The sequence below is a fragment of the Aptenodytes patagonicus genome, chromosome 15 (assembly GCF_965638725.1).
Source record: "Aptenodytes patagonicus chromosome 15, bAptPat1.pri.cur, whole genome shotgun sequence".
Taxonomy (NCBI): domain Eukaryota; kingdom Metazoa; phylum Chordata; class Aves; order Sphenisciformes; family Spheniscidae; genus Aptenodytes; species Aptenodytes patagonicus.
This window is the reverse complement of record NC_134963.1, coordinates 11,742,105-11,756,243: the sequence shown is the minus strand read 5'-3', so window position 1 is coordinate 11,756,243 and position 14,139 is coordinate 11,742,105. Positions and strand designations below refer to the sequence as shown.

Below are 14,139 nucleotides of genomic sequence, written 5' to 3'. Positions count from 1 at the left end.
GCAATGGTTGAGCTCTCCTTTTGTCTGTATTAGCTTAAATAGCTTTGTTTCTCTATCTTTCAGGTTTTTTTGAAGTATTTAAACCCTGGGTACCAAACATTTAACAGTCAATATTGTTATACCTATCTGTGCACTTCAGAACACTTAGCATGCCCTTAAGTTTGTTTTATGTATAAGCTCAAGATTTGCATTTGGATAACTGAACCAGTAAGAGGCTAAGCGTCAATTACAATCCTTCTGTAAGAATTGTTTTTATTTAGCTAACCAAGCCTGCTCTAAAATAAATCCTCTGGCAGTTTAATGGTACTGAATGAACTACCTACCTGAAAATGCATGGGTTAAGGAAGTACTCTAGCAACCTGTAGTTTACATACCCTGTTAATTAGTAACATAGCTAATGCAATCTCTCTAAATCAAACATCATGAATTTGGACTTAAGACATAAAAATTCCCACATCAGTAGCCTTCTGGTGACTTACTTCAGAGGAGTCGGAAGGCATTATCTATAATAAGTTTTGTACCTTTTTTGGGGGATTCTGCTGGTGGCACTAATGTACTGGTTCTACTGCTCACAAATCACATCCTAATTTTTACTCATTTTGCAAGTATAAGTGCCAGAATGTATTCCAACTTCACCAATGATTAGCAAAATCGGATACACTGAAAATTTCCTGTCACATACTTCTTGTTCAGAACTTTTTAAAGGCTACTGCATGTTAAATGTCTGTTACCATTTTTAGCTTTGTACAAAGGACCACTCTTGATTCTACTAAGCATACTTACTGAACGCTTTCCAGATACTTTTCAGTAAGTCAACAACTGATAAAAGAAAATGTTTTCTCTTAGAAAAATTTTTTATCATGCTGAAAGTAGATTCCTATTTATTATTTTCACCACTAAATAACAATGTCCTTTTACTGTTACTCCACGCAGTTCCAGAACTTGAACAGTTCTTTTCCTAAAACCATGCCAAAGGGGTGGGATCTCTGTCTTAAGTGCAAAATAAAATTTTGCTAGCTTTACATCAGTATTAACGTTGATTTTTCTACCCACTTCAACATAGGCAGGACTGGAGATCAAAACTTGTAGGAAATTGTGGTGGATGCATCTGAAATAGGGTGCTATTTCTTACACCTTACAGTGCTCCTCAGCAAAGTAATTAAACCCAGGTAATATGTGAAAGGATTATGAATGGGCTGCTAACAATTTCACTTGATAATGTTTGAATACAGTAACTCCAACTTAATCCAAATACAGCTGTAGTATAAGAGCTAGAAAATCTGAGTTCCTGCCTTTTTACTTGTAGCAAAGAGATGTTTGTATCCCCTCTTTTCTTAATTGATTTCAGGTCTTCTAAGAAGGTCACTGAACGAATACCAATAGCAAAATTTGGCTCAAATTATCATTCAGCCTTTTAGTTACACTCCAGTATACGCTGTCAGATATTTACAATTTACACACAAAATGTATACTGTTAGTGTGGATGGTCATTTTCTGTATTTGCTTAATAAGTTTAAAGTTTATATTTAGAACGGATTCTGCAGAAACTGGCATATGTGGGTGGCATCATGTTCAGAGGTTTTTGCAAAGAGCAGTAAAGACTTCCAGGTTCAAATAAAATATCTTTGCTGAAACTTTTGGGGCAATACGGCGCTCTGAGCAGTCATCCTAGAGGATTTAGCCACAAGAGACTGAGTTTGTAGTACAAGGGAGCAACACCAATAACTACGATTCAAAATTTAATGCAGTAGCATAAATGCTAAATCTGTGTAAGGTGAATTTGGTACATGGGAACTTTCCTTGAGTAAATGTGTTTCATTCCTATAATGCAGACAATACTGATGAGCCAGCAAGGCATTTTTTGTTATTTAAAAGTGGTTTAAGTTAATATTTTTTTCCTTCCATAATACCCTGCTGAACCTCAAATCCCTAGATTTAGGATAAAGATCAGCCCTTGATGCTTTGACAGAGAGAGAAACAGGTATTTTCTATTTTATTTTCCTGGGTTTGTTTACCTAAACCTATGTATGTATTACCAAGTTTTAAAGTTCATAAATTTGGTGCTTTTTTCTCATGTGTTTAATTTGAAAATAAGCTCAAAGTGAACAGGCTCTAGGCCTGTATTTTAAAACTGCTGTCAAATGTGCAATGTTGAAGATGAGGAAAAAAAACCCCAAAAAACTGAGACATACATTGCAAAATCAGATACATTATCGGGGGGGAAAAAAAGGTAAAGACAGCATTGCAATATAGTCCTATCAATGTCTATAAAGCCTCCCTTGTTTAAGATCCCACTGCAGTTCAGGAGCAAGGTCGCTGCAGGGGGAGTCCTGAGACAAGCAGCCAGCTGCCATGCAGGCTGCACAGGAAAGGACCAGAAGTATCAGGTGTGGATGTCAGCTGTCTGTGTAGATGAACAGAATATCTTCATCAGTGCCATAACTTGTCCTGGCTTCCTCAAAGTTACTGATGCTGGTGCAGCATGTTCCTGTTAAGGAGGAACAAAATGTTACTAAAAATTCAGAAGAATTTGCCTGTGAAAGGCTCTTATACTGGGTCTAGCAGCCTCTACAAAGAAAAGTAACTAGTATACAGACTAGACCTATCAGCTTAGGTTACAGCTTTACTCAGGTAGATCTTTTCATCTCAAAGTCAGTGCTCACTGAAGTAATGCTGTACTAAGTTGGCCATCCTGTTATATTCTGAACAATGGTTCAGCATCTCTCACTAACCCATCTGAAAGCCAAACAAGTTTGCTAGAATGTGTATCTCAGTGCCTCAAGTAAATCACAGCACAAAATGCAGCGCTGATTTAATTAATGTGGCAAAACCCCTTCTGACAAATTGGTTAGTGATGCTTGAAATTTACGCACACTATTAGGGGAAGTCCAGCTGTGGCTCTGTATTACAGACGTGTTAGTAATGCGGTGGCTGAGAATCCACCCAAAAGGAACAGGCTACTCACGGTCAGCATAGGCAGGGTTGTTGTAGTAAATACTCCCTGAGGCTTTGTTGTAGCCACATAACACAATGAAATGGCCCTGGTAGTCAGGATTCCTGCAGAAGCACTTCTGTCCAATGGGGAGGAAGCAGCAGTATTTGACAGGACTTGAGCAAAGATCACACAATAGCAGGACTGCATTCACTAGGACGATGGCTACATGACCTTGGGACAGGTGGTTTTGGATGTCTTGAACAGTTACTGTGCTGCAGAAAAAAAATCAAGACATGCTTATTAACAAGTTTAGGAAAGAGACTGGTATACAATGAAGTGTGTGTGATGAACTGTACTTACAACATGCAGCTGGCATGGTACAGCTTATCTCACAGGTACAGCTTTTTGCTGTTAAACCGTGCAAGCTTTGCTACAGACAAAGCCTGTGTCATTCAAGGCCTTTTGATCTCATTGCTGCTACTGAAATGCAGAGCAACAGCTCTGGATTCTGCAGTAAATAGAAATGTAGTCTCAGAATGTATCAGATGCTCCCGAGAAGAGTATTAAAGGAGTTGGCAACTCATTCAGTAACTTTAGAGACTTCTGTTGTGGGAAAATTGTAAATGAAGTGTTCTTTCCTGCTCTTAGAAAAACTTCTTTCTGAAGCACCAAATCTTTTATCAACTGAGTGCTTAAAGATTGTATAATCACTATATTAAGTGATTATACACAATTAATCACACAAATTAAGACGTGCCCAAATTTGCCTCTGTCACACAGGAATATATGTTTCTCCCAGTTGTAATTTTGGACTACCTGATGCTCTTGAGGCTTTATTTCTATAGTACCTCTTACAGAGAATGAGCGTTAACCAAACATAACCTATAATCTCATCTGTTAAAAGCTGTCCTTCACTGAGGCAGATGGTGTATTCCATATGCATTAGAAACCCATCCCTTGGATACACTCCAGGTGTCCAGGCTGTGTGCCCTACCTAACTGAACTCATGTGCTTTTTAATCTTTTCCAGTGTCACTTCTCCTCTTTGATGCCCCAGCCTCAGCACTGCACATGTAGATATGCCCTCTGTCCCTGCCTTGACCAGAGCCACAATCTTAAGATTGCTAAAGCAAGGTGGACTGACTGTCCCTTCTGTCCTGTGGCAGCCCTAGTTAAACAGATGGTGCCATACAGACTCCGTGTATGTTAAAAAGGACACTTAATGATTCGGCTAAATGAAAGTTGCATTGCAGCATTCAAATGCTGTTGTGGCTGCCCTGTACTCTCCCTTCTTTTCTTACTCCTAATCATTTACCCCACTTCAACAACAGAGATCCAAATCCAGCTTCACTACAAAAAGGGATGCAGCTCAAGTTGAACACGGACGCTTAGTTATTTCCCATGTAGAATATCACTGTCGGTTGTGAAACAATTAGGCAGTCTTTCCCCTTCTCCTGGGTTTGCAGTTCTTTCATAGAAGTTCCTTATTTCATCTTCCTCTTGGCAAAAGCTCATATGCTAGCTTTTTCTTTGCGCGTCTGTCTAGGAACAGAGAGCTACGTTTGTGTAGCTCTGGGAACAATGGGTTGTGTGCCCACATAGCACTCCTTAATTCCAACAGTGGCAAATTAGAGTGCTGTAGACACTCCCTACTGGATAATCTTAATCAAATTCAAAATGTAAACAATAATCAACTCCTGTCAGCATTTTCAAATCACTTACTCTATGTTGTGACTATTTTACCTCAAACTTCATTATTAACTCTTGATGTCCACTTTTTGGTTTTTTTGAGACATATAGTAGAAAGACACATTCACAAAAAAGGCTTGGGGCCTGATTTCAGTCTCTTTCTCCAAGAAAAGCGTGAGGCCCACAGAATCTCCAAAGAGAAAGGAAAGAAAACAATAAACTTACCACTTCTCCACCAGCACCTTGCAGGCTTTGGCTTGTGCAAAGAGCTGATTCACTCGATTCTCTTCTGTGTCAAAGTGCTTCCTGTAAAATGACTGTGGAGATAACAGAAGTTATGAACTGGAATGATGTTTACCTTAGGTAATCCACCACTTACAATCCTTGCTAGCAAGGGCCTGCGTAAGTTGGAGATCTGGCTATGGGATAAGAGATCTCTCCCTTAGTTCACTGGTAACAGGGTAAGGATTCCTGCTCTAAATTATAAGTTTAAATTCACTCCTGGTCAATTATTGTTGTAATCTCCATCCAGTGGCTCTTCAGCTGCTTACAGGAAAGAAGCCCATCTGGTTCGTACTGGGCAGGAGCTTGCATTAGAAAAGCCATCGCCACTATAGGCCCTCATTGGCCCCCTTGTTGGCAATCTTGAAGAGGCCAAGCTCTCAATAGATATGGAGGCCAAATTCCCCTCTGACCTCTAGAGGTGGTTCTTCCAGGTCAGGGCTGAGGCACGGTGGTGGGGAAAGTGTGGAAGCTAGCACTGCTGCTGCCGCCCAGGCTGTACTTGTTCTGTAGATAAATAGAGGGCTTCAGTCTCCAAGGCTGTCAAATAGGCTGGGACCTTTCATGAGTACTACATGAAAAGTTCTTAAAAATTCATATTATGGAATCAAAGATGTAAAATATGTGTGATCGTATCTAGCCTTGCCTTTGGAGCTGATTTGTGCCAGTTTTGGCAATAGGCAAACCTTGTTTACAGGAACTGTGGTTAATTGTCAGTAAGACGGCAGAGCTTTTACAGCATGACACGTGGGGCTTTTAAAACTGCCTGCTGTCTCCCAGTAGATAAGAATACTAACCTGATTTTTGTAGCCCTTGTCCACTCCAAGCGTCTGGGTGCAAAATTTATGCTTAACACCGAAGTGCCGCATTAGGTAGGCCAGGTCAATAGTCCAGATACTCTTTGTTAACTGGAGTTCCTGGATGGCTTTCTGAAATTCATCATTGTCCAAATGATTCAGGTACCTATGGTATTAGGAAAGGCAGGGAAAGGGAAGCAAGCTCTGAGGAGAAGCAAAATATGTGCTGCAGCCCAAGCCTCCACATCACAGGATATAAAAACTGAAACAATGGGCTTGGCTAAGAAATAACCAAAAAAACCCAACCCACAAAGGAGCCACAAATTTAAGGGGAGGGAAGGGAGTAGGGAATATTTAACTGGATTTATTGCTGACTTTTTTAAACTGGAAGTGTATGGGTATCTTGACTGTTTTATAGTGTTAGAACTGTACAGATGCTGTACAATAGGCAAGCTATACTGAGCAAGTATAGAACTCTGTCCTGAAGGGCATACAGTCTAAATGTACAATACAGTCTAAATGTACAAGCATATTAAAGCAAACACAGAAAGAAGTGCTAAAGACTAAAACTTGCTTCACGCAATAGATGGATTTCAAAAGGAGGAACTGTAAAGGAAGCCGGTAAATATTCAAAGGAAGCTTGTCTTAGGCACTGATGGCACAAAAGCCAATGAAGGGGAGATGAAGTCAGGAGGAAGCTTGGGACAGGTTGCAGAGGGGTGGGGAGAGGCAGTTACAGAGAGTTCTTGAAGTCAGAAAACAAATGGAAGTAATGGAGAAAAAAAAAAAGGGACTGAAATTGAGGATGCAGGGCAAACAAGGTCAGATCAGCAGGGTGAGAAGATTAATCTTGGAAGCTGAGTTTTGGGCAGACTGGAGTGGCAAAGAGGTAAAGGGAATAAAGAGGCAGAGGTTACAGTAGTCAAGATGGGAAATTACCAGCACACGGACTAACGTCTTGGCAGAAGGGATGGAGAGAAATGAAAATCTTCTGCTTCATATCTACTAAGTGGACATCTAAATAGGTATTTCTCCTGCACCTAAGCTCATGTTCCTCTGTGGAAGGAAAGAGGAGTTCAGCAGGACAGCTACTAGTTCAAAAAAAGAAAAACCAAACCAAAACAAAAAAAAACCCCAAAGGGCAATACAGTGCATTGTTTGAAGTTGAAACTACTCCTGGAACAAAAACACTCATCCCACAGACTGGGGGCTCAGCGGGACAGAGGTAGTATGTGCTCATAAACTGGGTTACACCTACCCATCACTTGAAAACACAGAAAGGAATTAGGTGAATTGCTGCGCTAAGTATCAGTTCTGAATTACAACAACAGGAAAGAGGGATAACTTTTTATTAGGTTATGCATGCTAACCTGCAAAGTTCTTAGAGCTGATCAGATATTTTGCATCTGTCAAAACAGTCAATTATTCAAAAGGGTCTTAAGTTCATCTTAGTTTATATTTTCCCTTGCTCCTGCTGGAGAGCTGTGCCAGGCCCAAGCAGCAGTAATTCAGGGGTACCTGAGAATATGCGATCTCATAAGACTAAGTTAAATTCACAGGTGCTTAAACACACCTCTTCTCCCTGGGTGTTGCTTCCTGCTACCCCTCTCCCATGGGATGGGATTTCCCACCCGTTCAAACCAAAACAGTCACTTACTGAAGCACCATCCTGGAGCAGGCTAGCCCACAGTCCCAGTGGTACAGCTGCTGAATGACTGGCACTTTCAGCTGGATGCAGTCAACTGTAGTGAAAACACCCCATTGTGAGTAAAACACGAAAGATGTCAGTCCATACAGGAATGTTTTTTCCACACCTCAGCATTAAAAGTCAGTTTGTCCTCAGCACTATAGTGGCGGAAACATAAACATTTTTTTACTTTATCTGATCGGCAGGTATTTTTTCTTTCTTAGGGGAATGCAGGTTTGGTATTTCTGTAGAGTTAAGCATTTGGTTTAATCTCGTACTCCTTTACTGTTCCATACATGGATCAGTCTGCCATATGGTCCAGCCCCTTTTCCCTGGAAGTTTTATTTTTTTCTTTTTGATGGGGTGACATACCCGCTAGCCCCCAACTATGAAGCTGTATCGCCTCCTAAATAATAGCAGGTAAGGCACAGGTATTCATCCTTTCTCTTGTGCCCGAATGTGTTTCTGTGCCATAAAAGGAGTTAAAGCAAACTGTGAGAAAACAGACACAACCAAGATCTCTAGGCGTTGATCTCTTACAAGCCCCACAGATTTGAGCCTTTTCTACAGATGTCTTTTTCTTCAGGGACTGTAATTTATGTGAGTAATTTTAGGTTAACAAAGCTCACAAATGGCACCAGTTGGCCTTCTGTATTAACTCCCTCAATAACTCAACAAGGGGAGAGGGAAGAAGAACAATCTCTACCAAAAAGTCCCAGAATACAAGTAACTCCATCCCTCTGCCTCAGTTTTTATTTTTATAGGGTTGGCAATGTGGTGGTTTCAGTTTCAGAAACACCCTTACCACTCGAAGGACTTGACGAGTTGTGCCTGTTACTGCTACTTCAACGTCAATCAAAGTGAGTTAATCATAAAGGGCTTTTCTTAATAACCTTACCTTTGATCTAGAAAAGACCTCTGAAAAGTTTTGTTAACACAAGGTCAGCTACATTTTAAGATGGGAATAAAAATGCATTTGACATCACGTGGACTGGTCTAGATTTGATGCAGTTTTACTTTTTAGATAACGTTTGTCATCTTACATTATTTTTAACAAAACTATAGCCTACTGTAGGGGCAAGCCACGACAGATACTCTGGGCTCCTTCCAAGTACAGTTGTGCCACTGTTTAATCGTGACTTTGAAGACTGGCATACCCATTGGTATATTCAATCTTTTTAATTAATCTAGATTAAGGTGCTCTTAAGTATCCTAAAGAAAAAATGAAAAGCCAAAAACTCCTCAAACCAGGATCTGTAAGTATTCTGTCATCATTTTTTCTTGGCATGTTACGATTCTGTCACCTTTTTGTTAATACCCAGGGCCTCTGTCAAGTCCCAAGATTAACTGAAGAGGTAACATTTTCTACGTGAAGACTTCAAAGGGTAATGACTTTAATTTTCTTGGATGTTCAGCTTCCCGTCATCCTCTTTCCCAACACACCCAGACCCCTTGGGGGATGACTGTCAGCAGTCCCGAGAGAAGATACAAGCCAGTATACGCCGTGGCCGTAACTAACACTGGAAACACCTCTCCGGTTTCCCAGCTCCTCAGCGCAACGAACTTACAGACGAAGCCAGTAATTCCACATTGCTGCTGCTGGCGCAACCCGCAGCTTCGCGCCTCGGGGAAGGCGGAGGAGGCGGCCAGGGCCTCCGAAGGGGAGGGCAAGAGCCGTCCGCTCCCCGCCGCGGGCCGGGCCGTACGCAGAGCTCCCTCCCCCGGCCCGAGCCGGCGCCCAGCCCGTGCCGCTGGGGCCGACCCCGCCGCGGAGACCCCGCAGCCCGGCCCCCACCCCGCCGTCGGGGCGCCCTGAGGAGGGCTCCGACCGGCGCCCCGCGCTCCCCGCTGGCGAGCGGCGGCCGCCCGCAGAAGAAGGGCTGCGGGAGGCGGCCGGGGCCGGCCCCGCTGCCGCGGTGGGGCGCACTGACCTGGCGGCGGCTCCCCAGCCTCCCGGGGGCTCTTCATGGCGGCGGCGGGCCCCGCCGCCCGCTCACTGCCGGCCCCGCCGAGCCCGCCCGCGCGGCGGCGCGGCCCAGGGGCCCGGCGTGCCTCGGCGCGGCGCTGGCTCCTCCCGCCCCCGGGGGCGGGCGCGGAGGCGGGGGCTGCGGGGGGCCGGGCCCCGAGGCGTCTTCCCCGCGCCGTCGCCGCGGTGTGGGCGGTGGCGGTCGGGTGCGTCGGTGGGCAGGGGCATGACACGGCGGGTGGGGGGTGCGGGACCCAGGGCCGGGGCGCGACCTGAGGCGGGCGGGGAAGCGCGGGGGGCGCCGGTAGCCAGCCCTGCCCCGGGGGGGGGGCACCGCCGGCCGGCCGGGGCAAGACTGCGGCGGAACCGTGGCGCCGAGGCAACGCGGCCCGGCGGCCCCGGGCGCCCTGGCGGTGGCGCGGCGGGAAGGGAAGGGGCCGGGGCGCTCCCGCTGCTGCCTTCCGGTTCCGGCGCGCGGTGCACGGCGGGAAGCTGGAGGAGGCCATTAGGGGTGAGCGCGGGCCCGGGCTGAGGCGATTGGTGGGTGGTGAGTGGCGGCGGAGCCGGCCTTGAGCGGGGTTCTTGGCTGTCCTGGGTGTCCCCAGGAGCGCCAGGGCCCTTCTCGCTCTCCGGGTGCCGTGGGGGAGCATCCGAGCTGCGCCGCATCCCCTGGAGCCTGTGGGCTCGTTCGGGCGCCCGGGCCTGAGGGGCGAAACCGCGGTGGGGCGGCCGCCGGCCTGCGCAGGCCTCGGGGGCTCTGCTCGGCCTCTTGGGGGTGGGCCTCCCCGCGGGGCTCGGGCCCTCCTCTGCCCCTGGGGCAGGGCTGAGGCTGGAGGCCTTCAGGTGAAGGAGGGTCGCGCGGGGCGCTCACCAGGGCTGCGGGGTGTGCGTGTGGAGTGGGCTGGGCTCCCTCGTGGTAGAGCCTGTTGCTTAGGTGATGTGGTCTGCGAGCGTGGCTGTGCTACCCACAGGTCCAGCTTAGCTCGTAGGCAGTCAGGCTGGCTGTACCGTTATGGGGTGCGCCTGGAGCTATTTCCATTTGAGGTACACCTGGCTATACAAGTGGTCCGTTATTTGGTATTTGCGAGCGAATTTCCTAGGGAAAACACTTTCTGAAGGGAAAGACTTACTTTTGCTGATCTTCTAGGTCTTTTCTTGCCATGGGTGTCTTTCTAGGGAAGTTTTATTAATGCATCGTCAAAGCATATGGTGTGTTTGGGCAAGAGAGAAAATCGGCGCGTTACACTGGTAGATTGTGTAGGTAAAACCTAGTCTACAACCTCCTTTGTAATTACGTCCTTTGATTTTTTTCTTGTCTCAGGTGTAGAGCCACAGCACTGCAAACATGTCGATTGGAGTACCAATTAAAGTCCTGCATGAGGCTGAAGGTCATATTGTGACATGTGAGACCAATACAGGAGAAGTTTACCGAGGAAAACTTATTGAAGCTGAAGACAACATGAATTGTCAGGTATACCTGCTTCAGAAGGATGGAGGGAAGGCTGTCTGATCTGTGCCTGGAAAGGCTGATAGCTAGCTTATTGGTAGCTTGATTAAAAGACCATTGCTTTTAGTCTTAGGATAAAGAAAACTGTACTGCTGCGTGTACACTGTCTTACCATAGTGAAATGGATTCAGGATTACTGAGCGCTCCAAAAAGGCCAGAGCTTATTCTTTCCAGTTTTAGAGTCGATTGGGCATTCCTGTCAATAATATCAGGGTTCTTAAGATTCTGTTCTGTGAACAATGTTTCTGCTGGAGTTCTTTATTTAAAGCCATTGAGTGTACGAATAAACAAACCTTGATTTAAGAAATGGAAGCTTTTTTTAATGCACGTTACTTAGTCATCCCAAGAGGGCTTAATTTTGATTGACTACAGGCAAGTCATTGTTGAAATCAAAATGCTTCCTTAATAGTTAGGACTAGAACAGCTTTATTAAAACTGATTCAATATGAGAAAGCAAAACTAACAAAGCAGATAAAACTAATTCGCAAACTGGTGAGAAAACAGAAGTCCTGGGCCTGCTTGAATGGTAGCAGGCTTAGGAGTATGTTTAAATGCTCCTGGATGCCTTGTGTCACAACTCCAGTTGAGAAAGCAGTATGCTTGGAAAGTCTTTGGCTTTGGTACTTGAATCCTGGCTGTGTATTCTACAGGCAAGAGAAATAGGAATACAGAACTGTTAGAGGCCTCTATGAGCACTGACTGGCCTTTACTTTCCAGATGTCCAACATAACGGTGACATACAGAGATGGACGAGTGGCACAGCTTGAACAAGTGTACATCAGAGGTAGCAAGATACGATTTCTCATTTTACCAGATATGTTGAAGAATGCTCCTATGCTAAAGAGCATGAAGAATAAAAACCAGGGTTCTGGAGCTGGGCGAGGAAAAGCAGCTATTCTCAAAGCTCAAGGTGCGTACAACTTGTTTATGGTCCTCCCCCCTCATTTTGCTGTAGAAGAACTGGAAAACTGTCATCTCTATCGCTGAGGAAATGGAAGCTGTAAGAAACTGAAAGAGTAATGGTTCATACATGGTTTTTCTGTATATTTCATCTTATGGTGGGAGTCAAGACTCAAACTGCCCAATTACCTGAATGTGTAATATGGATGCTACAGTAATTTAGATATAGTGAGTAGTCTTGTTGAACAGAGGCTTTATATAAAACTTCATCTTCTGTTTTCCACTGATTGTGGCCACTAGTTGTTTGGAATACTTAGGGAAGGATTCAGCTTTTCTGTTAAGCTTTTGTAGAAAAACAAATGCAGATATTAAGATGGTACTTAAACTACTGGGAAGCTGTAATTATTAGCCATTCTGTAGCCCACTCTCATTTGTACCTTTCTCAGGGGAACAATCTAGTTATAACAAGATTGAGTAATAATCATGGGCCGCAAAGTCCTTGGTTAACTTTAGCAAATGCAGTAAGGTTACATGGGGGAGTCACATCTGCTGAAACATACTGAGCTCTGTTGCAAAACCTTGCAAGAGTGTGGGGTTTTAAATCTCTTGGGCTATACAGATTTGTGTGTCGACTTAGAAGGAACACAAAATGTGTGAATATTCACTGCATCTGTTCTAAGTAGCAAGACTGTGTAACCATTAGCTCTGGTTCTTCTCACAGAAAACTCTTTGCTGTCATATCACTTTCTGAACTTCATAGGATAGCCTCATTTCCTTGCTTCTAAGCAAGAGGCTTTGAGTGGTGTTTTATGTTTTGCTTGTCAGTTGTTGAGATAAATATGCAGTTATGTCAAATTCATGTCATCCCTGATGTTTTCTTTCTTCAGTGGCTGCAAGAGGAAGAGGCCGTGGTATGGGTCGTGGCAACATCTTCCAGAAGCGAAGATAATTTTGGTCTTGACCGACATGCTTTTTTTATTAGGGGGTATTAACTTGACTACATGTGCATTGGTATCAGTTTTGTTTAATAAATGTTTCTGACAAAAACTTGTCTGCTCTTACATGACAGGACTTCTCTTGGGCAAATACACTGTAGGTTGATTTCAAACTTAAAATAGCTTTGTCTGGAAAATAGCGGACTTTATATCTATATTGACTATTTTGTATTTGTGTGATGCATTGACTTTTAAAGATGGTGTTTCCTTTTTCTTGTTTAGTCCTGTTGTCAATCATTCTCTAAAGAATTAGAAGGCATTCTTGATGAAGAGTTTTTAAATAGTACATTTTAAAGTCATATTAGCAGCTGCATTTATGGAAAATACAGCGAAACAGAGGCAGCTTCCCAAGAAGCAAAGCACTATGTTCTTTTGCTTTATATGGACCTACAATAGATAGAGGTCCATCTTCAGGTCTGTGCATTGAGCTTGTATTCTTGCGTTTCTTATTTTTCTCTTTGGATAGAGGGAGAATTTTTCATTAGAAACACAACTTTGATAGCCTGAGTCTATATTTGCAGTGAAGAATTCTATTCTAACTCTCTTAGTGGTTTTTCCCTCTGCCTGGGAAAAGAAGACAGAATATAAAATAGGCATTTTCAAGGATAAACTTGAAATGTTTTGTAAATTTGAAAGGTAGTGCAGGTGTATGGGGAAGGTCTTATAAATGGTTATCCGTTAAATACAACTCAATACAAATGCTAATCTTCTGAACAAAACTTAGGATCAACTTTAGCTTTTGGTCTTAACATCTATAGAGAGTCATATAGATCATCAGCTGATCTGCAGGAAGCCAAATGTAGTTGTAACTTTAGTTTATTTTGTGAAAAGTATAGTGTGGTTGTTCTTACTGACTTAAATGGTTGAAATGTTTAAATGTAACACCTCTGTACCTAATTACATACTTGCACACAATCAGTTATCAGGCTGTACATGTGCAAAATAGCTAGTCTTGCTTTTCTGCTCTGATGCTGTGAAGACTCCCTTGTGTGCAGACATGAAAGTTGAACTAATGTATTAATTTGTTGAATTGTCTGTAAATAAAGCTGTATTTGGTCTCACATCACTAGAAAAACCCTGCTACATGTTCTTCTGGGTAGTAATGATCCTAAATATTTGCATTAGAAACCTCCTTAAAATGTGTTTAAGATACGCTTGAGCTCAACTATAAAAACACTGTAGTGTTGCCTTATGCCTAGGCTGAGGAACTTGTCCAAAAGACAAGACAGTTTTCACAAAGCCCTGCTTCAAAACATGGCATGCGAGTCATGTTCCTATAGCAGTAATGCTTTCCTGAAGACAGTATTTTCAACTTAAAATGAGCAATTTGGGGCTTTAGTAATGATACTGAGCACTTCCTTGTGGAAAAGTACATTCTTCAA

The 14,139-nt window shown here is 43.8% G+C and overlaps 2 protein-coding genes across 5 annotated transcripts; one reads left to right on the top strand and one right to left on the bottom strand.

The window, feature by feature from the left end:
• Window positions 1-1,726: 1,726 nt before the first annotated feature.
• On the bottom strand, window positions 1,727-9,393 carry GUCD1 (guanylyl cyclase domain containing 1). 2 transcript variants are annotated; one of them, XM_076353081.1, is made up of 6 exons: window positions 9,321-9,393; window positions 7,360-7,444; window positions 5,703-5,868; window positions 4,849-4,940; window positions 2,966-3,207; window positions 1,727-2,488 (listed from the first exon to the last, which is right to left on the bottom strand). In XM_076353081.1, the coding sequence occupies exons 1-6, from the start codon at window positions 9,355-9,357 to the stop codon at window positions 2,397-2,399; spliced, it is 714 nt and encodes a 237-aa protein (XP_076209196.1). In that variant the 5' UTR covers window positions 9,358-9,393; the 3' UTR covers window positions 1,727-2,396. The 2 variants fall into 2 exon arrangements, with proteins under 2 accessions (XP_076209196.1, XP_076209197.1); XM_076353082.1 differs by lacking the exon at window positions 9,321-9,393 and adding an exon at window positions 8,958-9,000.
• Window positions 9,394-9,498: 105 nt separating this feature from the next.
• On the top strand, window positions 9,499-13,820 carry SNRPD3 (small nuclear ribonucleoprotein D3 polypeptide). Of its 3 annotated transcripts, none has more exons than XM_076352848.1 (4): window positions 9,499-9,561; window positions 10,677-10,826; window positions 11,580-11,772; window positions 12,650-13,820. In XM_076352848.1, exons 2-4 carry the CDS (start codon window positions 10,701-10,703, stop codon window positions 12,709-12,711), a joined length of 381 nt encoding a protein of 126 aa, XP_076208963.1. In that variant the 5' UTR covers window positions 9,499-9,561; window positions 10,677-10,700; the 3' UTR covers window positions 12,712-13,820. The 3 variants fall into 3 exon arrangements, with proteins under 3 accessions (XP_076208963.1, XP_076208962.1, XP_076208964.1); XM_076352847.1 differs by lacking the exon at window positions 9,499-9,561 and adding an exon at window positions 9,785-9,866; XM_076352849.1 differs by lacking the exon at window positions 9,499-9,561 and adding an exon at window positions 9,824-9,902.
• The last annotated feature ends 319 nt before the right edge of the window (window positions 13,821-14,139 follow it).

What these genes read in the sequence shown, in the direction of transcription:
- SNRPD3 (XM_076352848.1), top strand. Translation starts at nt 10,701, where the DNA reads ATGTCGATTGGAGTACCAATTAAAGTCCTGCATGAGGCTGAAGGTCAT. An exon ending in AAGACAACATGAATTGTCAG is followed by an intron (nt 10,827 to 11,579) that starts GTATACCTGCTT and finishes TTTACTTTCCAG; the next exon opens with ATGTCCAACATAACGGTGAC. An exon ending in AGCTATTCTCAAAGCTCAAG is followed by an intron (nt 11,773 to 12,649) that starts GTGCGTACAACT and finishes TTCTTTCTTCAG; the next exon opens with TGGCTGCAAGAGGAAGAGGC.
- GUCD1 (XM_076353081.1), bottom strand. Translation starts at nt 9,357, where the DNA reads ATGAAGAGCCCCCGGGAGGCTGGGGAGCCGCCGCCAG. An exon ending in GGCTGGGGAGCCGCCGCCAG is followed by an intron (nt 7,445 to 9,320) that starts GTCAGTGCGCCC and finishes TTTTCACTACAG; the next exon opens with TTGACTGCATCCAGCTGAAA. An exon ending in CAACCCTGCCTATGCTGACC is followed by an intron (nt 2,489 to 2,965) that starts GTGAGTAGCCTG and finishes CCTCCTTAACAG; the next exon opens with GAACATGCTGCACCAGCATC.